The sequence below is a fragment of the Micromys minutus genome (genome assembly GCF_963924665.1).
Source record: "Micromys minutus genome assembly, chromosome: 21".
In the NCBI taxonomy this organism is placed as follows: Eukaryota; Metazoa; Chordata; class Mammalia; order Rodentia; family Muridae; genus Micromys; species Micromys minutus.
This window is the reverse complement of record NC_137956.1, coordinates 40,919,330-40,947,275: the sequence shown is the minus strand read 5'-3', so window position 1 is coordinate 40,947,275 and position 27,946 is coordinate 40,919,330. Positions and strand designations below refer to the sequence as shown.

The following is a 27,946-nucleotide window of genomic DNA, read 5'->3' as shown; positions in this document are numbered from 1 at the left end:
CATGTCCATAGCTGAGGCTGTTGACTTACTAACACCCTCTATGTAAGTGACTGCTGAGATCAGGGGCATTGAATCCTGGAGCTGGAGTTACATGTGACTGTGAATTGTCCAACATAGGTACTGAGCCAGGATTCTACCTTTGTAAATATATATATATGAACATATATAAATACTTTATATACATCTATATGTACACACACATATATGTGTGTGTGTATATACCATATATACAGACATGTATATATGTGTATATGTGCATGCATATATGTATCTATGTAGATATGTAGCTATATAAATGTACATATATGTGTGTGTTTGTATTATACAAATATACATAAACATATATTATTGAATTAGAAAGATGGCTGAGTGGTTAAGAGCATTTGAGACTCTTACAAAGGATTTAAGTTCAATTTTCAGACTCCACGTGCTGCTTCATAATGTACCTCCAATTATAAGGGATCTGACACTATCTTCTGGCCTCCAAGGGCATCAGGCATACACATAGTGCACAGGCATAAATGTATGAAAAACACTCATACACATAACAATTTTCAAATAGTTTAAAGTATTTAATTTTTCTGTATGTGTGTATATGTATGTGTGTGTGCATGACTGTCTGTCTATCTGTCTGTCTGTAGACATGTGTGTAGGTGCCTACAGAAGCTGGAGGTTTCAAATGCCCTGGAATTAAAGTTACAGATACAGGGAGCCAAATTTGGACCCTCTGGAAGAGCAGAGGACACTCTTAGCAGCTGAGCCATTTCTCCGGCTCCTTAGTTACTTTTCTCATTGCTACAACTAAACACCTGGGAAAAATCAACTTGGTGGAAGAAGGGTTCGCTCTGGCTTATAGTTCCAGCCCATCAAGGACAAGTAGAAATGGTGCCGGCTGCAACAGTGTGCAACTGGGACTCTGCCTCAACTCTTGGAAGACCAGAAACCAGACAGGAAGTGGAGTTGGGCTACGTGGGACCAGGCCATAAAACCCCAGTGACCCACTTCCTCCAGTAAGATTCCACTTCCGAAAAAAATCTACAACCTTCCAAAAGACTGCCGTGGCTGAGGGCCACACGTTTAAATACATGAACCTATTGGGGACATTCTTTATTCCAACTACAGCAGGGGCAGAGGAGAGCCGGGAAACGGAAATAGCTGAAGGTTTTGCTTCTGGTCCAGAAATGAAGGGAGATAAGAGTCCTGCTGGATGTGATGTGTGGCTTTATTTGGCACCGAAATAATGGAGATCAAGTAGAAACTTAGAGCTACAGTCTGGTGCCCCCATTTCTCTTTCATTTCCCATGTGCTGAGTCCAGCTCGTCCCAAATGAAGATTTCTATTTCATCCTGGGTGAAGACCAGGGGGACAAATGGCAGAGCTGTCACTGACCCCTGGTGGACACAGATACAAGAGGAAACTCCACTGGGGCTTTTAGGGTCGTTGGCTCCAACAGAAGAGCTTCTCAGGAGCAGCTGACACTGAACTCATCTCAACAAGGGAGAACAGTTTTGCTGCTGGGCCTTTTTTCCGTGTTGTTATTTAGTTTTGTTGTTTAGTTCCTTTCTTTTCTTTTTCTTCTCTTTTTGTTTGAGACAGGTGCTCACTATGTAGCCCTGGTTGTCCTGAAACTCACTCTGCAGACCAGGCTGGGCCTCAAACTCACAGACATCCTCCTGCCTCTGCCTCCCAAGTGCTGAGGTTAAAGGTGTGCACCACCACACCCAGCTCACTGATGGGTCTTTAATTTCACTTGAGTGTCTGGTTTACTCAAGAAGGTTTGCATTGTTGGGTTTTGTTGTTGTTGTTGTTACGTTTTACACATGTAAGAATTAAACTCTCTGATCAAACGTTTCTCGTTAAATAGACTTCTCCAGTTAGTGCAGGACAATGTATCTGGCCTTAATTCAACATAACAAGTATAAATAAATAAATAACCCTTTTCTGAAGGTTCCAGAAGATCTGCAGGTAACAATAGGCAAATGCACAGTGGAGCAGAATTACCGGATCTTTGTCTTTGCTGTGATGAGCCCCTGGGAGTGACCAGGTGGTTGGGAAAAGAGCTTAGTCGGTAAAACATAAGGCCTGAGTTTGATCCCCAGAACTCTGTATTTTCAAAGCCAGGCTCAGTGGCATATACCTACAATCCTACTGCTGGGGAGACAGACACAGGCAAGACTTGGGGCACACCACCCAGCCTACTTAGCTTATTTGGCAAGTTCCAGGCCACTGTAGAGACCCTGCGTGCTGCCTACCTCTTTCGTTAATTTGACACAAGCTAAAGTCATTTAGGAAGAGAGAACCTTAACTGAGAAAATGCCTTTATAAGACTGCCCGTAGGCTTGTCTGAGGGGCATTTTCTTGATTCGTGATTGATATACGAAGTCCCAGCCCACTGTGGGCAGTGCTGCCCTGCGCAGGTAGTCCTGGGTGCTATAAGAAAACAAGCCGAGTGAGTGGTGGTGGCATATGCCTGGGAATCCAAGCACTTGAGAAACAGGAATTTGGGGCTAGCCTGGTCAACAGGGCAGCCAGGGAGACACAGAGCAACCTTGTCTTGAGAAACCAAGGAAGGAAGAAAGGAAGGAAGGAAGGAAGGAAGGAAGGAAGGAAGGAAGGAAGGAAGAAAACTGAGCACGCTATGGGGAGCAAGCTAGTTAGTCAGCTGTTACTACTCCATGGTCTGAGCCTCCAGGTTCCTGCCCCTTGCTTCCTCTTACAATGGATGTAAACCCTTTCCTCCTCAAGTTTCGTTAGGTCATGGGGTTTATCACTCAGTAATAGAAAGCAAACTAGGACACCCTTAAAAAATGGTGGATACCAGAAGCAGAGGGAGGGAGGGACCTGGGTGGTAAAGGGGAGGGGGATGGGGAAAGGGGAACAGGATCAAGTATGGGGGAGGGTATAGGAGGGAAGCTCAGGGGGCCAGGAGAATGAATGGAAGTTTGCAGCCTCTGGGGATGGGAGGTAGAAGGACTCTCTAGAAAGTACCAGAGACCTGGGAGGTGAGAGACTCTCAGGACTCAGTGGGGATGACCTTAGCCAAAATGCCCAACAGTAGGGAGAGGGAACTCGAAGAGTCCACCTCTAGTATAGACAGAGACCCAAGTGGAGGAGCAGGGTTGCCAACCCACAGTCAAACTTTCTGACTCAGAATTGTTCCTGTCTAAAAGAACTAACTACAGGGACAAAAATGGAGAAGAGACAGAAGGAAAGGCTGCCCAGTGGCAGGTCCAACTTAGGCAACATCTCATGGCAGGGCACCCAGGCCTGACACTATCACTAATGCTAATGTGTTCACAGACCGGAGCCTAGCATGGCTGTCTTCTGAGAGACTCTACCAGCAACTGACTGAAAAAAATGCAGAAACTTTCACCCAACAAGTAGTCTGAAGTTGGGGACCCACATGGTTGAATTAGGGGAAAGAATGAAAGAGCTGAAGGGGAGGGTACCCCATAGGAAGACCAGCAGACGTAACTAACTCAGACCCAGGGAGTTCCCACAGAACCAACCAGGCAACATATACTAGCTGGTCTGAGCCCCACCCCGGCCCCACACATATATAGCAGAGGTCAGCCTGGTCTGGCCTAGGTGGAGAGAATGAGTGCCTAATCCTCAAGAAACTTGAGGCCCAAAGAAGGGGGATACGGAAGAGGGGAAGAAGGGAGCATCCTCTCAGAAGCAAGGGGAAGGGGAATGGGGAGAGGAACTGGGGGGGGGGGAGCAACGACTGAAATGTAAATAAATAAATTAAATTTTAAAAAAGGTGGATAGTGACATTCCAGATATTTTCTGGCCTTCACACACACACGTGCACACACACACATAAACATTAGTGCAAGGAGTACACACAGTCATATGCAAACTTAGGCTGAGGCATACATGTTCACGCATGATCTGGGACACATATATGCACATGTACTGTGATCTCTGTGTGAAGAAACCAGATCCCCTGGGGAAAGAAACGTCACCTGGTTGTCCCCAGATTCCAGGTCAACAGGCATCATGCCAGGAACTTCAGGATAAAGGAAGGGCTGGACCTAGAAAGTCCAAGTGTGCAGGCATGTGGTCAGACACAGGATTTCCGTGTAAAATTCGAAGACCAGTGAGTGACACTTCACATGACAAGAAAACCAACACTATTTCATTTTATTTCTGCCTAAAGTGACAGCAGGAAGTTATGAGACAGACAGTCAGAAGGCCCCGGGACCATGGATCCAGGATGAGACTTCCTGCCATTCGCTCCATGCTTTCATTGACCAAGAAAATTGCAGGCTTCCAGGATTGCTGTCAGACACAGAAATCGGGTCATTCAGACACAGATTCCCCACCCCAAACCTATAAATCACAGAGGTTTCAAAAACAGCTCCCAAGCCCTTGTCCCACCATCCTGAGTCAGGGTTTGCCTTGTCCATCCGTATCCACATGCTTCCTACCGCCTCTTCTAGCAACCCCCTGCTCTGACCGGCTGGGCAGGTGACGCCACCTCTCAGTGAACCAGTTCCCACAGCTCACAAGACACTGGTTCTCTGGCTTCTGAACCGCTCACGACGAAGGCTGATCTATTTGCTTACCCTTCCTTTGCAAATACTAGCTGATTACCTGCCTAGTATGAGCCACTGTACCGTGAACTAGGGAGAGCATTGACAGACAGCTCTGTAGTCAGGTGCATGGCCTCTGCACCAGTGCCATCTGATGGCCACCTGACAGCCTGGTACCCACAGAGGCCGGAAGAAATGTCAGATCCCCTGGAACTGGAGTTACAGACAGCTGTGAGCTGCCAAGTAGACAGGTACTCAGAACTGAACCAGTATCATCTAGAAGAGCAGTTGGTCTCTTACCCCTTGAGCCATCTCTTTAGTGCTACTTTTTAAGGTTTTAAGAATTTGCACTTCTCCGTGCATTTTTGGCCTCTGAACCTGGACCTTCTCCCATGTCGGCTCCTCAGTAATTTTATCTAGAACCCACTCACGGGAGCTGGAGCACTGCTTCAGGTGCGCAGTTGCTATGATGTAGTCCTGACCCAGGTACTTCTCCCATGTGGTTTTGCCGTGGAGCTTGGCCAGACACTCCGTGTTGTCATTGAACAGAAGGTTTTTGGCTTCAGACTGGAACAGGCAAAACTCTCTTGGACACCTCGATCCATTTCTTCCAAATTGAACCTGTGTCAAGAGACCCGACCGTCTGTGAGCAGTCAAAGAAGGGAGTGTGGGGACAAGAACAGTAAAGGTTTCTCCATTTTGGGTAAACAGCAGAGCTGAAAAGCAGCAGTGTTCCTTTCCCTGCCTAGGATGACTCTTCCCAGCCGTGCTCTCAGCTGTGCTCCCCCTAGCAGCACGCCCATTCCAGCCAGGACCTGAACCTCACACAACTTCTGACCTTGCCTCCCATGTCTTTCTTCCTACTAAATCTGTTATTACTTCCTGTAGAACTTCTTGCTGGTGATTAGAGATCAGTTGAGGAATTTTTTTTTTGAGCTCCTCCCCTGAAAGCAGATCTTCTAGAACATTCTAGTATTCCAGCTGTCCAGAGGGGCAATTTGAAAATTCCTGTGCTTCTATGAACTGGGCCACTGCAGGCCATTCAACCTCTCTTTTCTCCTTTCTCAGGGTTGTTGGCCTCAAAACCATATCCAGAGCCAGCATTCTGTGGTAGGAAAATAAAGACCAGAATTGGGAACACTAGAACACAGTCATCCCTTAATCCACAGATGTGGAGCAGTTGGGGGGAGGGGTCCATACAAACACCACGACCAGCACAGTGTCAATCCACATGAGGCAAGAAAGAAGTTTGATTCAAGATAATTCAGCAGCCAGTGTCGGGTCAAATATCAAAAACCTGACACTGGGAAGTCTGTTTCAGGCATATTCAAACAGTGCAATTTGGAGGGGAGGGATGTTTCCTGGTGATAATTCAAGCCTCTGTATACAACAAAGCTTAAGACAAGATTACATAAAAAATCTCGTAAACTACAAGACATCTTCTGTAAAGATGGCTCCTATAAAACCAGGCTCCAGGGCAGCAGTGATAAGAGTTTCGGGAATAAATAACATTATAGACTAAGACAGATATATAGTCTGGGAGCCAGGGGGTCCTGGCCATACAGAAAGCACAGAAGTCACCTGTAGATTTATGTTAAGTCAATACATTATTGGACAGGAAGAGGAGGTGGGGAAAAGGAGAGGAAACGGAAGGGGAGGAGTCAGAGGAGGAGAAGGAGAGGAAGGAACGGGAACAGGAGGATGGTTAATGGCAAGTGATAAGGGATCTTCTAGGAGGGCAACAGAGAGTGTAGTGGTAAATCTGCCCAAAATAGACGCTCAGCTTGTTTTCCTAATTACTGAGTTGTATTTTCATTGAATGGGTTTATTTGGGTTGAAGAGGATATTGCAACAAATTGGCGATTTGGGTTGAAAGGATATTGCAACAGTTACCAGGCTGTTAACCACACCGGTGTCCCTTGGCAGAAACAGGTCTCCCTTGAAGAGACAGCACTGTGTGTGTTTAATATTCCTCCTTTTCCTAGCGTTTATCTGTGAGCGCAAGGACCTCGTGTCTCCTACACATGGACCACACTCTGGGTTTGCTGTTTCACAGCCTTTGTCCTGGATATTGTTTGTCCCTCGCTCTGAATCACAAGAGGAAGCTACAGGAGGGAGAGATCAGAGTTGCCTCTGGACCACTGACTCAAAAGTCTGGGAGCAGAGAATCCAGGCAGAAGTCTAGTTGGTTCCTAGGAAGATTCACAGCCCAGAGCAAATGCCATCCCTGTCGATCAAGCAGAGCATGCTGGGAGCCCCGGTGGTCCATACCTGTTGGTCAAGCAGCACCTGCTGAAGGAGTTTCACCGTGTCTCGCCGAGATACTACAGCATGGTTTGGGGCTACGGCGAGGTGGCAGTTCTTAGCCTCAGTTACAGGCTTCCGGGTGTCATCAAGGCACAAAAGCTCGAAGTCCTCCAGCTTTAAGTTCCTAGCCCACGCTGCAGTGTTCTTCCCTGGTGAAGGAGAGGTGTTATTAACCATAGCTAATCTGCTAGGCCAAGGTATGACTACTGTGAAAAGCACACACGGGCTGTGGTGCTATCCAGGAGTCAAAATGAAGCTTCACAAGCTATTCAGGCAGCAGATATGCTGTGCTTAGCCATACAGGAGATTCTTGTCTATTTATTTTATGTAAGTACACCATTGCTATCTTCAGACACACCAGAAGAGGGCATCAGATCCTATTACAGATGGCCGTGAGCCACCACGTGGTTGCTGGGAACTGAATTCAGGACTTCTGGAAGAGCAGTCAGTGCTCTTAACCACTGAGCCATCCCTCTAGCCCCATAGAGGAGAGTCTTATTCAATAAGAAATTCATACATGTGGTAACATGGCTGACTCGCACAATCACAATGCTAGGATAAAGAAGCCTACAAAGAGCCACACATGATGGTTGCATTTATGAGATTAGACAAAGCCGTGGAAACAGGAAGCAGATGTTGAAGAAGCAAAGACTGCCAACAGATGTGCGGGGCTCTTCATGCTGTCTAAATGAGTGTTGTGGAGTTGGATTGTACCGTTGGCGGCTGTACCATTCTGAATGTGTTAGAGCCCTCTCAATTATACACAGACTATGGGTGGATTCTGAAACAACCAAGTTCTAACCCAATCAAGTTGTTAAATGCTCTTTTAAAGGCTGAAGAGATGGCTCAGAAGTTAAGAGCTCTGGCTGCTCTTCCAGAGATCCTGGATTCAATTCCCAGCAACATAACCATAACCATCTATAACAAGCTTTGGCCTTCCTCTAGCCTGCAGGCATACATGCAGGCAAAACACTATATGCATAGTAAATAAATCTTAAAAAATGTTCTTTTAAGTGTGTGTGTGTGTGTGTGTGTGTGTGTGTGCGTGCACATGTGTGCAGGTATGCTTGCCTGTGCACTTATGTATGGAGATCAGAGGTTGACACCTGGGTATCTTCCTCAGTTACTTTTTTGCTCACTTTTTGAGACGCAGTCTTCCACTGAACTCAGAGCTCACTGGTTCAGTTAGACCAGAAGGCTCAGGATCCACTTCTCTCCGTTCCTGTTATCCCCAGAGCTGGGATCACGGGCTCACCACACTTCATCTGCCTGCTTACATGGGCACCGGGGATCCAAACTCAGGTCTTAATGCTTGTACAACACTCCCTTTACCCACTGACGGATCTTCCCGCCCCCTCCTTTTACAAAAGAACTCCATCTATGCAATACGTTCTCTTAATAGTTTCCAGAAAAAAAGAAAGGAAGGAAGGAAGAAAATGAAAGAAAGAAAAGAAAACATGTTGGGCATCTTTTATTCAAACATTTTGGGACTAGGAATAATTTTGCTTTGGAGTTTGTTCAAATCTTTGAGTATGTGTATGTACATAGTGGAATGCTATGGACAATGCAAAAAGAAATGGAATAGTCCAGTATGGTTCATGTGCGAATTGCACGTGTCACCTGAAGGTCATATGGCCTAGTGTTCCAGAGTGACTCGCAGTCTGGCCCTGACTCATCAGATGAAGTCCAGTGTGCAGGATTTCCCCACGTGTTAGATATCATGTGGTGCTGAAAATAATCCTAGAGCATTTTTAAGCTCGGACTTCCACAGTCTTTTCTGTCTCATTTCAGTTCAATACGGAGGGAAAAAATGGCAACTCCATGGGCTTATCAATATGTCTAGTTAATTCCAATACATATAAGTATTAAGTACCTGAGAGCCTTAAAGTAAAATTTGACATCAGTCTGATCCTCGAATGTCATGCAGGCTGTAAGTTCCGGGTGCAAATGTGCCACACCTGAGTGTGCACGCACACGCTCATCAGCCTAGCTACTGCTTGACTCTCCTTCCTTGGGAAACGCCTCATCGCCTTCCTGGGTTCCCTCACTCAATACTGAGCATTTTGGTCTCGGTGGTCTCCTAACGCAAATGCGACCACCCAGGGATACCAGGCAGGCAGGAGAGAAAGGAAGAGGCTGGACTGACGTTCACTGAACAGAAGCAGCCAGTCGCCTTCAGAGGCAGAGGCGTGGAGGCTGAGGAGACCTGACGAAGGAGGCACAACATGAGCAGCAGCTGGCAGAGCTCCCCCAGTCTAGAGACCAGAAGAGGGGGTCCTTATTCAAATGTTGGCTGCTACATGATCTGCATAACCCACATGTTTGTGTGGATTTTTTTACTCACTCTCAAGGAATTTCTGGACCAAGGTTTTACATGGAGATGAAGAAAGGCCTCTATTTATATTTTTCAAGAGAAAATCTTATTCGCATGCTTTCAGTGGTTATTGCTGTCTGTTCTTGTTTCATCTGGTTCAGACAGACTGAATTCTTTCATTCACGCACCTGCTACCAACTACAACGGGTTTGTGTGTATGTATGCCTGTGTGAATGTGTGTATGTATATGTGTATGCCTGTGTGAATGTGTGTACGTATATGTGTATGCCTGTGTGAATGTGTGTATGTATATGTGTATGCCTGTGTGAATGTGTGTATGTATATGTGTATGCCTGTGTGAATGTGTATATATGTATTACATACATGCCATATGTATGTACTCATGTGTAGCAGCTCAGTGTTTGTATGTTTATGTATATGTGTATGTACATCTGTGTAAATGAACATATGTATATATGTGTGTTTGTGTATATACATGTAAATGTGTATGTCCATGTGAACATGTGTATATCTGTATGTGTGTACGTGTATATGTGTATGTGTGTGAATTGCTTCAAAATCCCTGAAACACTACAGATGTTTCTACATTGCCTACAACAGTAGAGACTTGAGAATTCACCTGCTTGAATGGCTCATTCCTATAATTTCCAGAACTCAATTTGCCAGGACAGGAAGACTTCCCAGTCTGAAATAGTTATACTATCTTTCCAAATCCAGACCAAAGATGAGGGTATGTTCAGGTGCTAACATTCCTGAAAGAGGAAGTGAGACATCTTCACATACCGTCAGTGTTCTGCAAAATAGCGGAGTCCTTCAAAAATGCAACATTTCCTGCCTTCTCAGCCAGACACCTAAAACAGTTCCCAAAATAAATACAGCACAAGGGAAAGACCATTAGAATTCTCATAAATATTTGTGACATGCATTCCAAAAACTAAAACGTCAAAGTAAACATACGAACGTTGAAACCGTTTCTAGGAATTTAAGATTTAATGGCAAGCATCTGCATATCTCTCTCCTTCGAGAGCCCCAGCAAGATGATGCCATGGGACTTCTCTCTTTTAACCCACAAACTTACAAAAGAGAAGGTAATAAAAACAAGACCAAGCAGTACTGGCCTAACTGAAGGAAGAAGGCTGTAAGTAAGGCAGGGGTAGTAGCAGCTCAGACGGAAGTTGACATGCAACCACAGGACTCCAGAAAAACTCAGCAATTGGAAATATAAGGCATCACGGAGAGTGGCTAAAAACAGAGCTTAATGTAGGTGCCCCCCATCCCATTCAGCATCTCCCTCACCCCAACCATTTGAGAGGTTGAACCTTAACATAGTACAGTCTAGGGAAACAAATCCAGTGGAAGGCAGGAACACAACCAGAAGATAGAGCTGGATACAGCGTCTCATGCCAATGATCCCAGTACTCTGGAAGCTGAGGCAAGGGGATTGCTGTAAGTGTGAAGCAAGCCTAGGCTAGAGAGTTAGAGCTGCCTCAACATTCCCTGCCTCCACTCCATCCATAAAGGAGTAAACAGAAAAGTCTGTGCTCTGGAAGATGAAGTCAATCCCTATGCACCTCCCAGGCTGGCTTATCGGGACTATCCCTCCCAAGAAGCGGGCATCGAGACTCTTCATCAAGAGAATCTGATGAACCCAAGAAAATATCCATAGTCCCTGATCTTAGGATACCCATGATGAATAGCACAAAACAAAAGCCCTGCAAGGCGGGGCCTCCGACTGGAAAACTGATGGAGAGCTAGGAGTCAGCGGCACCCGCCCACCTCTGTCAAACAGAAGAGGCCATCGGATGCTGGAGAGATCTGCTTGAGAGATCGTGAAAAATGATACCAAAAGAAGGGTACCCTCAAGATTCACAGATAATATAAGGGAGAGGATTTGTTTTTAACAAACTACACTTAATATCATTAAAGATATGAAAGAAACGAGAAGCATTCGTGAAGCAAGTAAAAGAATCTCCAGAAAAGGAATAATCCTAATACAAAGAAATGTTAGGAAGTCTCAAAAAAAAAAAAAAAAAAAAAAGAGAGAGGCTAGAGAGGTTGCTCAGTGGTTAGAACACTGGCTGCTCTAGCAGCTGCATGAGGCTCTCAACAATCCATCACTCCAGTTCCAGAGGATCTGACTCCCTCTTCTTGACACTGAGAGCACCAGGCATGTAGTATGCAGACATACATGCAAGAAAAACACGTACAAAATAAATAAATACATTTAAAAAAAATAAAAATGGTCCTCACCATTAAAAAAAAAAAAAGCTTTATAACAACACGGGATTAAAAGATTCAGCCAAGCAAATTTTGCAGAAATTAGAATTGAAAATATGACTAATGGATATGAGGAACTCAGATCGTGACCCTCAGGGGTCTGGGATTTAAAACACAGGAGCATAGAAAGTGCCAACAGAATGAATACCAATTTCCCCAAACCGAATAGTCTGTAGCCCTGCCCGCCAGCTGCCCACTCTAATAAAGCAGAGAGGACTCAGAGAGAAATGACTTCAGGACACTGGGGATGAAAACATGGCTGAGGAGATGACTCCGTGTGTAGAAGCCTTTGCCCCAAAGCCTGAGGAAGTGAGTTCCACTTCTAGGCTCCTCAATGCCTGGCTAGGAACACACGCTCATGTGCCACATCCTTAGTATGAGAACGATACTGGAGTAGTCATAGCAACACAAGCATCAGTAAATGAATCCAGGCGCCAGAAGAGAAGTTTGTGGTTGAGGTGTCGAAGGACAGGGGCAGAGGGAGAGACTAGGCTTTGAACCATAACAGGAAGTCAGAAAAATACATGAAACTTAAAAGTTAAGTACCAGTAGTATCTGTGTGCTAGTCGTGAATACAAGAATGAAACTTGGGCAGCCTCTATGGACATTTCTTAAAAACCTGAGACCAAAACTATCATCTGGCCCAGCTATACTACACCTGGGTATAGGCTCAAAGAACTCTGTGTGCTACCACAGAGATATTTACATATCCTTATTTATAGCAGCTCTGTTCACCATAGCCAAGAAATGGAGGCAGCCAGGATGTCCATCAACAGATGAATGGGTAGGGTAAATGTGCTACAAATTCATGCTGGACATTTAAAGAAAAAGGAAATCATTACATTTGCAGGCAGTGGGTAAAACTGGAAATTACTATGTTTATAAGCCAGACTCAGACAAATAGTGCATGTTTTCTTTCACATGTGGAGCCATAATGTAAACATGTGTGTGTATGTATGCTTGTGTATATATGTATGAGTGTGTGTGTATGTGTGTATGTGCATGTGTGTATGTATGTGTATATATATGTGTGTGTATGTGTGTATGTATGTGTGTGTATATATATGTATATGTATGTGTGTGTATGTGTGTATGTATGTGTGTGTATATATATGTATATGTATGTGTGTGTATGTGTGTATATATATATATGTATACATGTGTGTCTGGTGTGTGTGTGTATGTATGTATATGTGGAAACCAGAACAAAGACTATGAGAGGGAAGAAAAAGAACATTTTTTAAAGTATTTATTTATTTGTATTTTATGTGTATGAGTGTTTCCTTAATGTCTACATGCCATATGAATGGCTGGTGCCTGCTGAGGCCAGAGGAATGCTTTTGAGCCACCATGTGGATGCTGAGAACCAAGCCTGGGACCTCTGCAAGAGTAGCCAGGGCTCTTAACTGCTGAGCCATCTCTCCATCCCTGGAAGGGAGAGATCGTAAGGAACCCAGGAACTCGAGAGAGGAGAGGAGCGCATGTAATAAGAATGATCTGGGGAGGAGAGACACACGTGACTGAGTGCATGGGAGCAAATGAGAACCAAACATAATGTCACCTGTATCTGGAGACACCATGATGAAACCCAGTATGTTGTACGTTAACCTAAGTAAGTTTTAGATAAAGATGTAAGAGAAAAGCAAGACTCCTGGCTCCAGCTTTCTATTATTTTGTTATATAGCCCCCAGGCTAGATTCTAGATAGAACTGAGCAGAAGACAGAACTTTTATTGTAAACAGGAACAAAGATGTGCAGATATTTCCAGAGAAAGAATACCATGCCAAAAGTCTGGGGAAAACAGATCCCAGGATTTCCTTGGATCCTTATCAAACTTATCTATTTAACAGTGAGTCACTCTGTAGGTTTTCTATCTGTGGATCTTTAAGAGCATGTTTTGTACACTTAAAAAATAATCAATGTTTACCAATCATTCAGATATAGCAAAAAAGAAAAAAAAAAGTCATTGTTTCACGGGAGCAAAATTATTGAATTTATATTTAAAAGCCCAAAGTCCCATTTGACTATTGTCATCTGAGGATCTGTGACAACATCTGGTTAAAGGAAGGAGCCCCGCATGGGCCTCACACCCTACACAGTGCCGTGAGAAGCAGCACCCAAACAAATGTGAGTGACACAGTCAGTGTGACCCAAGCAGCACTGAAATCGTGGAATCGGAAAGCTAATTTTTAGTTGATACGGTTCATATTACTGTTGGAAAATAACACTGCAATGTAGCTTTCTCTTTGTCACTTCTTTTTTTAAAAAACAGGCCTATTTTTATTTATGTGTATGTGTGTGTCTGTGTATACATATGTGCACTGGGTCCCCTGGAGCAGGGGGTCCTGGAAACTGAACTCAGTTCTGTATGAAACACAGCAGGCACCGTTGAACCATCTCTCCAGCCCCTTTTAGGCCAAGATCAAGGAGAAGACCAAAAACATGAGATAGAGTGTTGATCTGAATGAGGGAGAAGAAAGGGTGGTGGCCATTAGAATTCTCTGAAATTCACTGCGACACTCTCGGCCTGTTGACTTTGAGGGTGGTAAGACTGAGCCCTGCAGGGCCCGTGGCCCTGCTGTCCAACCTGGGTCCCTGCTGTCCAACCTTCGCTCTCCGGGGTGTTGGGAATAATAGGCCGCCCCTTTGATTCTTGACTCTTCTATGTCAGCACCCCACCCCCAACCACACAGTGCCACCTGTTGAGAAAGAGGGCTGAGGCCAGGTGCAGGCAGCGCTCTGCTCCAGACTCACCTGAAAGCCCCGTTATAGCCTTGGTACCTCTCTTTGCTGTTGGAGACACACTTATTCTTACCCTTCTCGTCACCAATACACAGGCCACAGAGATTGGAACTGGGATCAGCTCCAGGGGCGCAGCTTTGGTTAAAGAATTCATCTGGACAGAGGAAGAAGGTAAGTTAGTGCTGTGGACCACAGTCAACACAAAGCCTTTACCCGGCAGATGGCATAACTTGATGTTAGATCCATATATAGACAGCACAGGTAGGACACTTGTCACCCCAAAATGACATTGCAACACCAACCAAAAACCCACTGGGTATCAGAAAGCCTTCAGACTGTAGGGGTAAACAGGATATCTGACTGGTACCTAGGAGGGCCGCACCTGCACAGATGGGCCTCTTGTTCCACAATCTGACTCCTTTTTATCTTTTTAAATCAGAAATAGAAACTCAGGCTTCTCAATAGAAAGAAAGTGCCTGATGTGTGTTATGCCCCTGTGGGTGGTACACCCATGGTACTAGGCAGACATAATGATACATGTTCAGGAGTGCTGAGTGCCAACTCTCTGAAAATATTCTTTTAAAGTATCAGGGTTTTTTTTTTTTTTAAGATTCATTTTATGTATGTGAATACAGTGTTTCTCTCTTCAGACACACCAAAGAAGACGTCAGATCCCATTACAGATGGTTGTGAGCCACCATGTGGTTGCTGGGAATTGAACTCAGGATCTCTGGAAGAACAGTCAGTGCTCTTAACCGCTGAGCCATCTCTCCAGCCCAGGTATCAGGTTTATTTATTTTTTTTTTTATGCACGTGAAAACATTTGAAAATGCCTGTTTTATTGTGTTCTTGCCCACATTAGAAACACAAGCTATCTTATCAGATTTATGATTACAAAAAAAAAAGATTAAAAAAAAAAACACAAACCATCTGGTTGTTAACAATTTAGCTAGCTGCTAGTGCATAAGGTTGAGCATATTTTAATGCTTTAATTAAATGATGTTGTGATCTGAATCTCCATGGGGGTTAGGTGGAATTGGAAAAGCTTAGGAAGTATTTCGTATGAAACATCCTGTGTATCCATGGTTCCATGAGGTGACCACAAGAACCTAATTTACTCCAAAATAGACCTACAAGCTACAGCCAGTAGCCATACAGCAAACCTATTACCTTCTCCCTTCCCCAAGGTCCCACAGCCCCACGTACTTACTCCCAGACCCAGGATGACCATCCCATGAGATCCTCCCATATGCTTACTAAATTTGCAGGATCTGGTCTGGTTGACCAGCAGGCCGATGGGGATGTTCCAGCCTGCGGCCCTGTCCACAGCAGTGTGGCAAGACTTCTTGCCTCTCAGAGAGCTCCAGGTGAAGCCAGCATCCTCTTTTCTAACTGCTGCTACAGCAAGGTACCCTTGTGCAACAGATGACAGAGAAACAATCTTAGCCTTCAGGGTACACATGAGTTCTAGTACAGTGTCTCCAACCCGGGCCAATCATGGATCATTGGCCATTGTTAGGAAAAAGAAAGAAAGCAAGAAAGAAAGGGAGGGAGGGAGGGAAGGAAGGAAGGAAGGAAGAGAAAGAGAAACAAGAAAAGTTGTTCTATGTCATAGAAGACCAATCTGAATTGTTAAATAAAATAATATGAAAAATTAATCCTCTAAGCTGTTACAGGCCACTGTCCTCAACCAGCCACACAGTGATGCTAAATTATAAACCTTTACCCAGGGGCAACAGACCCCAAATCCTGAGAATGGCTTCAGCAATGCACAAATCTCTCTCTCTCTCTCTCTCTCTCTCTCTCTCTCTCTCTCTCTCTCTGTCTCTCTCTCTCACACACACACACACATACACACACACACACATACACACACACACATACACACACACATACACACACACACACACACATACACACACACACATACACACACACACACATACACACACACACATACACACACACACATACACACACACACACATACACACACACACACACACACACACACATACACACACACACACACATACACACACACGGGCAAGCGCTGTGATGGCCTGTAGACCAGCCACGTGAATGCTGGGGGCATGCACCCAAGGACCACCCCGAGCCGAGCGCAACCATCCCAGTGAGGGAGTTAATATGGTTGCTGTCCTCTTAACGGTATCTGACACTCCAACTGAGGGCAAGTAACAAGGTTTCCAAAGCTCAGCAAGTTCCAGTTCTGGAGAGCATTGAGGCTAGTGCAGAGCCCTAGGTTTGATGAAGCGAGAAGCCCTGGTTCAAAGCCAGGATCTGCACCAGCATAGCACCAGGATGAATGAGATCTGAGACGCTGGGGGACTCTCTGGACCACTGTTTCCTCAAATGTACAGACTGGGGGGGAGCAACATTTTTCTTTCCACATAACTCTGCACCAAGAGTGACCATATGAAGGTTCCCCACCAAGTGTGAGGATCCATTCACACATTTTTTTGTAATTATTCCTCCATCAACCATTTGTCTCTGTAACTAAAAGTTTCCAGGCACTGCCTCTGTGTGGTTAGTGGTTTCCACTGCCTCTTCTTGAGTGGTGACTTCTTTTTGCCCCCCACCCCGACTTACCTTCCACTGGTCGATTCACACAATCAGAGCCATTGCTTTGGGGGGATTCTGAAGGGACAAAGACAAGCAAAACATTGCCGACAACTCAGATTTCCTGACGGGCCACAAACTTTCAAAAGCCCGCAATATGAGACCAAACTCGAAGGGAACACGTCGGTTATTAATGCAGCGGAAATAAATACAAATGTTCACCATAGAAATGGACATGGATGAGCACAGTATATTATGCACAATCACCGCCAGATGGAAATTGACAAAATGCCCATCCACAAGGACAATGGTGAAGAACTGTGGTCAAGGCACACAACAGAATATTATGCAGCCGTGAGTCTGAATAATCAACAGCCACACATTTGTGTGAGTGACCATCAAAAAAATAATGCTGAGCAAGGCACACCAGACATCAAACACTCAATCCCTTTTCCATTAACTTAAGAGAGAGGCGAGGGGATCTGTGTCTTTGGAAGTCAGTAGACTCACTGCCATTTGGGAGTATGGTGACAGCAGGGCACAGGGTGACTTCTGGGGCTTGATGACCCTTTATCCGGGTGTCAGAGTATTCATACTATTAGCACAAGCATGCAGTCAGTACATACCTGCTGTCAGCACATACATGTTGTCAGTGCATATATGTTATCAGTACATACCTGCTGTCAGCACATACATGTTGTCAGTGCATATATGTTATCAGTACATACCTGCTGTCAGCACATACATGTTGTCAGTGCATATATGTTATCAGTACATACCTGCTGTCAGCACATACATGCTATTTTTAAAATGTCACTGGGTTGTTTACTCCTATGCTTTTCTGTTTTTTAATTACACACACATCCGTGTGTGTGTGTGTGTGTGTGTGTGTGTGTGTGTGTGTGTGTGTGTGTGTGTAGCCTCACATAATTTGTAGGAGTTGTTTCTTCCCACCATGTGGGTCCTAGGCTTCAAACTTAGGTCATCAGTCTTGGCAGCCGATGTCATCTGTACCAGTTGTATGGGCTGAGTCATCTCACCATCCCCAAAATAATTTTGTTCTTGTTTTAATCAAGAAGCAAACTACCACGATTTGTCAATCTGTGGGGGATGGGGTGAAGTGAGTGTCATGGCCCCTTTCATTTATTCCTTCTTCTATTCTCTCTTCATCTTCTCCAGGATCTAGAGTGGGGTGGCACCTCCCTACACCCAAGTCAACCTCGGACGGGGTAACCTGAAAAGGACATCAACGCCACTTACTCTGGTTCTCCGCCAAGACTGGAAATAAACCGCATTTGCCCGCAGTGTAGATATAGCCTCCATCCAAGCTCATGGCATCAGCGTCTCCCCTCTGCAGAGACAGAGTCGGTTACCACACCATAGAAAGCTGCCGTCCTCAGAGCTCTCGGGGATGGCCTCAAGACGAGCGTTATCGGAATGTTACACCCCAAGAAATACCGCATGGACTCTCAGTCCTCCACCTGCCTCTTTGTCCTTGGGCTGCTGTCCACACACCTGAGACACTAACTCTGTCTTCTGAACAGGACCCTTCCTGTACCCGTGATGTGTTTATAAAAAGATCAAGAGAGGAGGGGATGTGTCCTGTGGAGGTGTGGTGAGGTGTGGGGGAAGGGGGTGCTTCAGCGAGCCCTTGCTGAGGCATCCTTCCCCCTGAGGGACCAGCCACACAATGGTATAGTAAGTTTGTTCGGGCATGGGGAGGAGAGTTAAGAGGTAGTAGAGGCAGAGAAAGAGAGAGAGAGAGAAAGAGAGAGAAGAGAGAGAGAGAGAGAGAGAGAGAGAGAGAGAGAGAGAGAGAGAGAGAGAGAGAGGAGGCAAGCAGCTCCTTTTATAGTGAGTCAGGCACACCTGGCCATTGCCAGGTAACTGGGTCAGAGCTTAGACAAAATGCTAACAACGAGAGCACTCCTGATTGAAGATGAGAAAAGCTGCTCTCGGGTAAATTTCTGCTTCTTAGCATGGCATTAGAAGTGGTACCCAGAGTTTGGGTATCAAATCGACCCATTCGAATGAACAAGCCACACCCCAGTACAGAAACTGGAATTTATCAGGACTGCCTGCACCTTTGCCCAGTCAGCATTGTTTTACAAGAAGGGACTAGAGATTTGGTTCAGCGGCTAAGAGGTACAATTGCTCTTCTGGTGAACCTGAGCTCAGTTCCAGCACCAACATGGCGGCTCCAACTGTCTCTAACTCTACTTCCAGAGGATCCGACATCCTCTTCCAGCACCTGCATGCACGTGGCTCCCGTACACACTAAGACATCCACACGTATACATAAAATAAAATAAGCATTTAAAACTGTTTCCCAAGATTAAGCATCGATGTGGGGAAGTATCCGTGATACACTACTTATTTGAACAAGAGATGAAAAGTGTATATAACCCACACAATCCAGAACTGCCCTGGGTTGCATGGACAGAGAAACCTGGAATGAGGAATTTCAGAACTCTCAATGTAAATATTTCTATATAAAGTTGCATGCAGGGGTGTGTGTGAGAGAGGGGGGAGGGACAGGGAGAGAGGAACAGAAAGAGAGAAGGAGAGGGAGGGAAGGAGGAAGGGAGGGAGAAGGAGAGGAAGAAAGAGAGGAGGGAGAGAGACAGTGGGAGAGGGAGAGAGAGAAGCTAAAAACTGTTCCATATTTTCCAAATTAACCTAATAACCCTAAATTGTTCTTTTACTGAAAAGGGCGAAAAGCCCACCCTCTTCTGGGTGTTTCTCCTTCACAGTGGCTTTTGGCCACTTTCTTACCAACCTCGCTGTAAGCAGATGACCGCAGCCCATGCCCGCAGCTCCCTACCATGATGGAGAAAATGCAGTCCTCCGTGCTGTGGAATGAGACGCAGGTAATCCGGCCTCTGCTCACTCTGCTCCACTGGTCGCATTTCTGCTTCTCCTCGCTGCCCACTGCACACCATGCGACCGAGGTCTTTGAGACCATTACGTCCTCCTGATCTATGGGGAAGGACAATGGTGAGGAACCCTCAGGTGCTGCCTCATTCCCACCTCTGCCCTCCTTGGGGATCAAGTTCCTGCACAGATCTTCTGAGACAGAAGAATCCCGTGTGAGACCTTCCCTTCCCCGCAACACAGCCCTCAAACCGATTGGGGTCGGAATGAAGGCTTTCTGTTTCTTCTTCTGTTCTTTCAGAGGGCTTCCCTGGCTTCGAACTCATCAATCAGTTCTCAGTGTAACAATGTGCATAATGTTCTGTTCCTCGGAATACAAGTTCCATAGCATGGAAACTAGTGTATACCTCAAAAGTTGGCTTAGGGGACCTTGACTCAGCCCTGACCACCCACCCATAAGGGGCCCACAGTCACCAGCAGGTATCACACACGGTACAGCCTCATGGTTCACTGAGACTCCTTTCCAGAGTCCTCACTGGATAAACAATAGCCAAGTTTATTCAGCCCATTGTAATCTCTCCAGACAAGTTCGAATTCCAGCACAGAAGGGGCGCTTCATCTAGCCTCTGGAGTAATGTCCCTGGATTCTGCTTTTCTTGGTTCACACCTCTCTTTCTCACTTAATAAGAGGCCTTGGGATCCTGACATACACTGAGGACTATGGTAACATTAATCCAGCGTCTGGGACTTTTTTTTTTTTTTAGAGACATTTCTCACAATGTCTTTGACTTGATTGACAGAAACACTTGCATGCGTTCCAGTCCCACCAGTGGTGGAGAGACCCTCCCAGAGCAAAGCTCACCCACACTTTACTTCTCAGTACCCTTGGGTTCCTGCCTGGGGTTCACGTACTTTTCTCCAGGTTCTGCATGGCTGTGATGTAGCTGAAGGTCAGGTAGAGGCGAACATCTATCTTTGAGGGCACCCGCACAAAGCCAATGGTAGAGTCCTGGAACAGCAGATCCTTCTGTCCCAAATAGGGGCCAAAGAGTTGGAAATCTGCTGTTTTGTTTTTTCCAAAATATTCCTGTTTAAGGGGGAAGAGAGAGAATTATGGTCATTGGCAGTAGAAAGAAAGGAACCGAAACCCAAGGTGGGAAATGGCTACTTGGGACTTGGGGATAATTCAAACGGAACGGTGGCCTCATTTGACATCCGAGCTCCCAGGGACTCTACTCAGTACAGAGACACAAGCCCAACTACAACTTATTCATCAAAAAACTGGTTTGTCCCAAGGTCCTTAGGGACCTAAGAATAGCATCTTGTACCTACCCCTGCTTCTGCTGGAGCCCTGAGAGTCTGCTAGGGGCTGACACTGAAGAAGTTCCCATGTCTTTGCTGTCCAAGGGAGAGTCAGGGCCCACAGTCCTTAAACTATCGAGCTCTCTCTACTGCTGAAGTTAGGGAAAGAGAGGCCCTCCCGCCCCTAAAGCTGAGCAGGCGAGGAGGACTGTGTGTATGGGGGTATACCTGCGACTGTTGGAGGAACTTCCAGATGAGATCTTCTTTGAAACTTTTATACCGGACTATGATGACATGTGAGGGGACCTGGGCCAGGTAGCATTCCTTGTACTCTGTCACCGGCTTCCAGGTGTTATCTAGGCAGAGCAGCTTGTACTGGTCCCTTTCCGCTTGAGTAGGTAACTCCTCTGGGAGGAAGGGAACCCGGTAAAGGTGAGCTGATGCTTGGTCAAGACCTGGAGCTCTGGCTCCCCTCTTCCTAAGAGAATTCTGATCACGGAGTTGATAAAGTTGAAGAAAAAAAAAAAAAGACTGACTTGCTCCTGAGCACTCAGAAAGGTAAGGCACAGCATTTATGAGGCAGCAAGGAGAATAATCATCCCTGGTGGTCCGTCACTAAGACCAACAGAGGAGTGAAATATGGTAGACATGGTCCATAGACCATTCTTCTACTGTCAGTAGTTACCCATGTATTAAAGCCACGGATCAATCTTGGACCCTCAATGCTGAGTGGAAAACCCTAGGCTAGCACAGTTTCTAATGCTCTGTAAAACCTGTATGAATGTAGAATCCAGAGACACAAGCCAGTGAGGTTCTTGCTGCAAAGGCGTATACACCGTGGCAAGCATATGACAAGTTCCCAGGCGAGAGTGTCTAAGAGGGAGGAGGGAAGAGAGTAGGACTGGGAGATCTCAGAGCATGAGGGAGGGGCTGGAGAGATGGCTCAGTGGTTAAGAGCACTGACTGCTTTTCCAGAGGTCCTGAGTTCAAATTCCAGCAACCACATGGTGGCTCACAACCATCTGTAATGGGATCTGGCGCCCTCTTCTGGTGTGTCTGAAGACAGCTACAGTGTACTCATATACATTAAAATGAATAAATTAATATTACAAAGCTGAAAACAGTTTTCATCACAACTATGGTGAAAGTCCATAAGAGGCGGCCACACCCACAGCTTCTCCCTTGCCCTTACCAAGTATGGTGCTTCCTCTAGTAAAAGCCACATCTCCGGCATTGTCTCTCAGACACCTGTGAAATGAGAGGAATGCAGCTAAAAATTTGGTGCCCCCAACCCTGTGGCTCTTTCTCTCCAGACTGAGTATGCAAATGTACCAGGGCCAGCAAGGAGGCAGGAAAGTCACCCCACGGAAGTGCCTGAGCTCCAGGAAAAAACTGGAGAGGAGTTGCTGAGCCTTGGCTGGAGGAGAAGTCAGACAGAAATCACCCTCTCCTACTCTAGAGAGGCCTGAGTTGGACTAAATATCAAGGCCACAATGGCTGCCCAACCTAGATGGAATGGAGGCAGGGAGGAAGTTAGCAAGATAACCCAAGATATTGGAAGATCAGTCAGGTTTGAGGTGATCCGAAGGGGCCATAACCAGGTTATCTTCCATTAAAGTGATACAGTTTGGGGCCTTGTTGGGTCTCTAGGGGCTGGAGAAGAGCATTGCAGTAGAGAGGACAATCACTTCTTGGGACTTGGGTTCTCGATCTGCACATCAGTAGAACCAAATCTCCATCCTGCGCCCTGGCCTGAAGCCGTGTGACCATGGGCCACCAGGAGAAGAGGATGACGTCACTCACCTAAAGGCGCCCGCATAACCAGAATACGGCTCCTCGGATGAAGAGGCACATTTGTTTGCTCCTGTGCCTGCGCACAAGCTGCACAGGTTGGGATATAAATCTTTTCTGGCACCAGGAACACAGCTCTCTGAGAAGAACCTGGATGCCGCTGTCAGGCACAGAGAAGTAGGCCACAGAGTATGAGCCAGTCCCAGCCTCAGCAGTCCTGACTCCCAGCAACAGTCCCTCCCACCCCCCCCCCACACACACACACAACGAGAGACAGACAGACAGACAGACAGACAGAGTTCCTTCTTCCACCAGGCAGAAGAGCACAGAGTTGAGTAGGCTTCAGAATTCAGATATGCATCTTTGCCCAGAGAACAGCTACAGGCGGCTCCCAGAGCTGTTGGTGTGATGGCCCCTACTTCTTCTTGATTAGTCTCTCTCTGCTCAACTTGAACTCATCCCATATGGATACCCATCCCAAAGTGGCTTGTGTCTACAGTGAGACTAGAAACTCCCACCTGAGACCACTCAGGATTCCCCCACCCTCAAGCCACTTTACCTCCACTAAGGGTTGCAAGTACCCCTTGCAAACTCAGGTATGGACGAAGTGTCCCTAAAGGGACTTCCCACCCTATACTGCTGTGGTAGCCTGAGTGGCAGGACCTCAGGCCTTGGAGTTGGTTCAGATGAAAGTTACTGCTGTTCCTCACGACTGCTACCGCATAATAGTAAATCCGAGGCTCTGCAAAGGAACAGAGGGACTAGACAGGCCTTGACCTGGATGAGAGGGAGAGGGGGAATCCCAAGCTGCCATAGGAAGGAAACCAGAGCATCAGGAGGCTCTGTCTTCACCCAGAGTCCAGGGACTCGGATCCCCAGTGTGTAACATTGACAAGGTTTGCCTCTTTATACCCATCCATTCCCACTCCACAGAAACCGCTCATGAGGTTTCAGAGTCCCCAGGGAGAACTCACGCTCTTTGGTCTCGTAGACTTCAGATGCTATAGGTTCCAGTTTATAGGGGAGACCTTTTGCATTGAACAGCGCACTTTCATCAACAGACATGGTGTCAGCTTTGCGCTTCTGAAAGAAAAATGGGCCAGAACGAGTTAGCCCTGCCTATGTCCATGCGTCCTACCTAGAAGATGACAGCATAGGTCAGGGGTCATTTGCTGTGGGCAGTAAGCACTCCCAGGGCTTTAACTCCTGAAGTTGTGTGTGCCCCCGACATATGCCTGTCCGCTTTAGTCACCTTCGGTCACACTGTCACAATCTTCTGTATTAAAAGATGTTTGTTCGACATACTTTGTCCCCTACTTTGCCTTCTTCATATATATTTTTAGTTTTGGGGGATGTGTGCAGTGTTTGTGTCCACACACTGGAAGACACGCACATGTAGAAGCCAGAGCTTGACTTCTGCCGTCTTCTCCCTCTCCCTCTCTCTCTCTCTCTCTCTCTCTCTCTCTCTCTAGCTTACATTTTGAGACAAAAATCTTTTGCCAAACCTGGAGCTCTGCAGTTTGTTGAGACCTCTGGCCTCTACTTCCTAGACCCTGGGGCCATGTGTGAAAGCTACTGTCCCTAGCTATTACATAGGCGCTGGAGAGCAAAAAAAAAAAAAAAAGGTTTCTTTTTAATGTCTAGAGTCCGGGCCATCTCTACCAACAGTTGGGATATTGCATGTATGGCTGTGCCAGGCTTATTTCTCAAAAGCTTAGAGACATTACATGTTTATCAAATATGGCTGTTTGGGCTTTTAAAAAAATAGTTCCTATGAACAATTTGCAATAAAACTCCAGCTACTCCATAAGAGGCCTCTCATTTGTCTTTTGATATCAAGAAACACCAGTTGTTTCTTGCTCTTGAGAGCGAGGACTGCTCTCAACCGACTGGTACCCAGGAAGTAAAACAGAGGGAACAGAGATGTGAGCGTGCGGTTGGACTGCTCGGCTCTCCCTTGCTTCCCTTCACTCGCTTACCATAATGGCATTGAGGCACTGACGGGTGGAAAATTTCTTGACACAAAGGAGCTGATGACCAATCAGTCTTATCATCATCTCCTGCCACTTGAAACACTTTCGTGACTCAGCTTGTGACACAGTACACCATCGAATAGTTTTGTCCCTGAGTATGTAGAGTCCTAGGAGAAAGAGAGAATGGAGTCCAGCAGTGTCCATGGGGAAGACCTCATCGATGTCTGATGGCATTCTGTAGACGTCCCACAGTCACTGCCCTCCTCCCCTCCACGTGACGTGGTCATGTTCAGCCGCCGTACTCTAGTTAAGCTATGCTGCTGGACCACAGGGAAGTCTCCTGGCCAGAGGGATGAGAGTCAGACAACTTAGAGACGAAGGAGCCTCAAGGTTACTTTTCTTCTTATGACTAACGTGTTCCCTACCCACCCCACTCTCAAAAACGATCCACTCCAAAGATTATTTTATTGATCTCCATCATCCTTTTCCTAGATGAACCTGGCAAGGAAGCAGGAAAGGGGCGTGGTCATGTTTTATGGATGTGCACACTGTTGCAAACACGGAAAACTTCCTACATTTCTGAGACTGTAAAACGATTTAGCCACTTTGGGGAACAGGCTGGCAATTGCGCATGTTAATAAAAACATAGATCTACACAGAGATTTATCATTAATATTTATAGTAGCATTATTTAGATAGGGGGAAAAACCCTCAAAATAACAACCACAAAAACCCAAGTAACTACCTAAATCCCAACACCGGTGAATAGGAATGGGTGAACAAAATACAGTCCATCCATTCAATGGAATATTCTTCAACATAAATAGTGATACACATACATATAACATGATTAGGCAAAAAAAGTCAGTCCAAGACAAAATATTGGATAACTCCATTTTTTTTTTTTTTTTAGTATATAGCCTTGGCTGTCCTAGAACTCACTATGTAGACTAGACTGACCTTGAACTCACAGAGATCCGCCTGCCCCTGCCCCTGGCCCTGCCCCTGCCTCCCAAGTGCTGGGATCAAAGGTATGCACCACCACACTCAGCCAGAAAAGGTAAATGTATAGATAGAAAGTTGGTGGTTTCATTGTGTGAGTTCTGAGACTAGAACTGAGGTCCTCAGTCTTAGTGGCAAGCGCCTTTACTCACTGGGTCACTCATCTACCCTTCAGTGTGATTTTCGTCAACGCCCCCATACTTCCAGGCATTGTGTAGCTTTATCATGTTATATGACGTCCCAGCTAAGTAGTGTTGGCTCTAGGATTTGAACGCAGGTGGTTGGGCACCAGCACCACTGACTACTGAGCTAGCCTGCCTGTATAAGATACCTGGGTGAGATGTGGGGTACAGCAGCAGGAGGACTAAAAGAGGGTGTAGAGCAGACCATGGAGGAGAAGGATGGAGATAGACGTGCTGCCTAAGGAAGGAGCAGAGTGGACTGACATCAAGTAACTAAGCAAAGGGGATGTGGCCAGAAAAGCTACAAGGGAAAGGATGGTCCGGGTGTGTGAGGGGATGCGCATTAGGAACAGAGAGCGGCAGGAAGAGGGAGTTGGTTTAACTGGACAATGGGGGAGCTCTGGAACCCATAAAGAGGGGAGCCACATCTCAAGGCAAGGAATGCACAAGCAAGTCAAGAAGCCAAGCCGGAAAGCCCCTTACTGCTCCTGGGTGGTGTAACAAAGGTAACCAAAAGACCAAGTGCTATGACAGGATCCTCAATTTCCCCGCCTGCAAATACTGGTGCTGAATACAAAACACACTCCCTCCCCAGTCCCTGTAGACCTCCCTCCCCTCTCCTGTGCTAAAGCTCTCAGCAGCCAGTCCCCGAAGGGGGTCAGGCATGCCAGTAGCCAGGAGTTTCCCTGGACCAGGACTGGGTACCTCTGCAGCAGAGAAGTACTCCCCAAAGCAGGTCTGAGTCTGCCCGCCTTGAGCCATGTCATTTAAAAAAAAAAAAAAAAAAAAAAAAATCAAGGGTCAGAAGGGTAATGCCATCACACAGTCCTTGTAAACGCTAGTGTCTAAACTCAGGTGCCCTGTGTGTCCTAAGCAAACAGCTCACCCTCTCTGAGCCCAACAGTCTTCCCTAAATAACAGAAGAGTACCTTGAGCTTCCAGTTTCTCACCATGTGACATCTCTAGGCACCTGCTCTCACCAAGGACTTGGAGAAATATCAAGGCAGGGATGAGCAGCCTCATGTCTGTAGTCTTGGGAGACTTAGAGGGTAAACCTGGCTTCTGTACCCTCCCTGGGGCCCTTTATCCATGCTGGATGACCTCACAACAAGCCTGGCTCCACCTTGTTGCCCAATAGGCCTGCCTTCCAACCCCGTTCCCCTCAGTCAGGTGTGCTAGCTAGTTCTTAGAAGCCAGGCTCCTGGAGCCAGGAAGGAGGAAACAGGGACTCCTGTCCCTCCTACACAGGTACCAGTACAGGAAACCTAGTGATTTCTTTAATCTCCATCCAGCTTCTGCAGGATTGTTGACATGGAGTCACAGTTTCCAAGTCTGTTTCCAGTACCTTCTAGAGGTGGGACATGGAGTAGGGGTCTTCCATTTGTGGATAACTTTGACCTGTGACACTTTAGCCGCATGGAGCAGACAAATCCCCCATCCTTTTTGGCTGGACAAAGAGAGGTGGATCCTAAGGACAAGCCATTTGCTCAGTCCTGGCCACAGCAGCAGCCCAGAGACAGCTGCAGGGAGAGCAAAGTCATCACACAGGATTCCTGTACAGTCTATGCTGCCTTGAAACCCACAACACAGTCCCTGGAGCTGGGGTTACAGGCAGTTATCAGCCCTGCAACCCAGTGCTGGGAAGTGAAGTCTAGTGCTCTGCGGGAGCGGTGTACACCCCTAACCACTAAGCCACCTCTCCAGCTCCCACAGTGATGGCATTTTTGACATTCAGAAGCTAGCCTACTGCTTCTGAGAACACAGCTCATAAGTGTGTTCCCATCATGTGCAAGGGCTCAGAATCAAGGATCTTCAGGCACAGCTGTGTGTCATACACCCACTGGAAGCAATAACTGTGCCATCTGGGGGGGGGGGGTTATCACCTTAAGTGTGGTGCCCGTACATACAGTGGAGGCAGTGTGGGTCTTTGGAGAGAATATGGTAACCGTATCAGTACAGATGTGAACTTAGCTGGAGTCCACACATGAAGTACTAAGTAAGGTGTTAACCGGAGGGAGCCTTAGGCCACTGGAACCGTCTCTT

General features: G+C 46.3%; 1 protein-coding gene across 1 annotated transcript; it reads right to left on the bottom strand.

Moving 5' to 3' along the window:
• Positions 1-1,292: 1,292 nt before the first annotated feature.
• LTF (lactotransferrin) lies at positions 1,293-26,926 on the bottom strand (the record flags this gene model as incomplete). The annotated part of the gene is made up of 18 exons (XM_080934691.1): positions 1,293-1,391; positions 3,969-4,037; positions 4,839-5,159; positions 6,810-6,994; positions 9,964-10,031; positions 14,212-14,353; positions 15,457-15,612; positions 16,810-16,857; positions 18,040-18,130; positions 19,604-19,758; positions 20,566-20,740; positions 21,184-21,362; positions 22,148-22,203; positions 22,759-22,906; positions 23,306-23,488; positions 23,721-23,829; positions 24,726-24,886; positions 26,833-26,926. The coding sequence occupies 18 exons, from the start codon at positions 26,924-26,926 to the stop codon at positions 1,293-1,295; spliced, it is 2,439 nt and encodes an 812-aa protein (XP_080790817.1).
• Between the last annotated feature and the right edge of the window lie 1,020 nt (positions 26,927-27,946).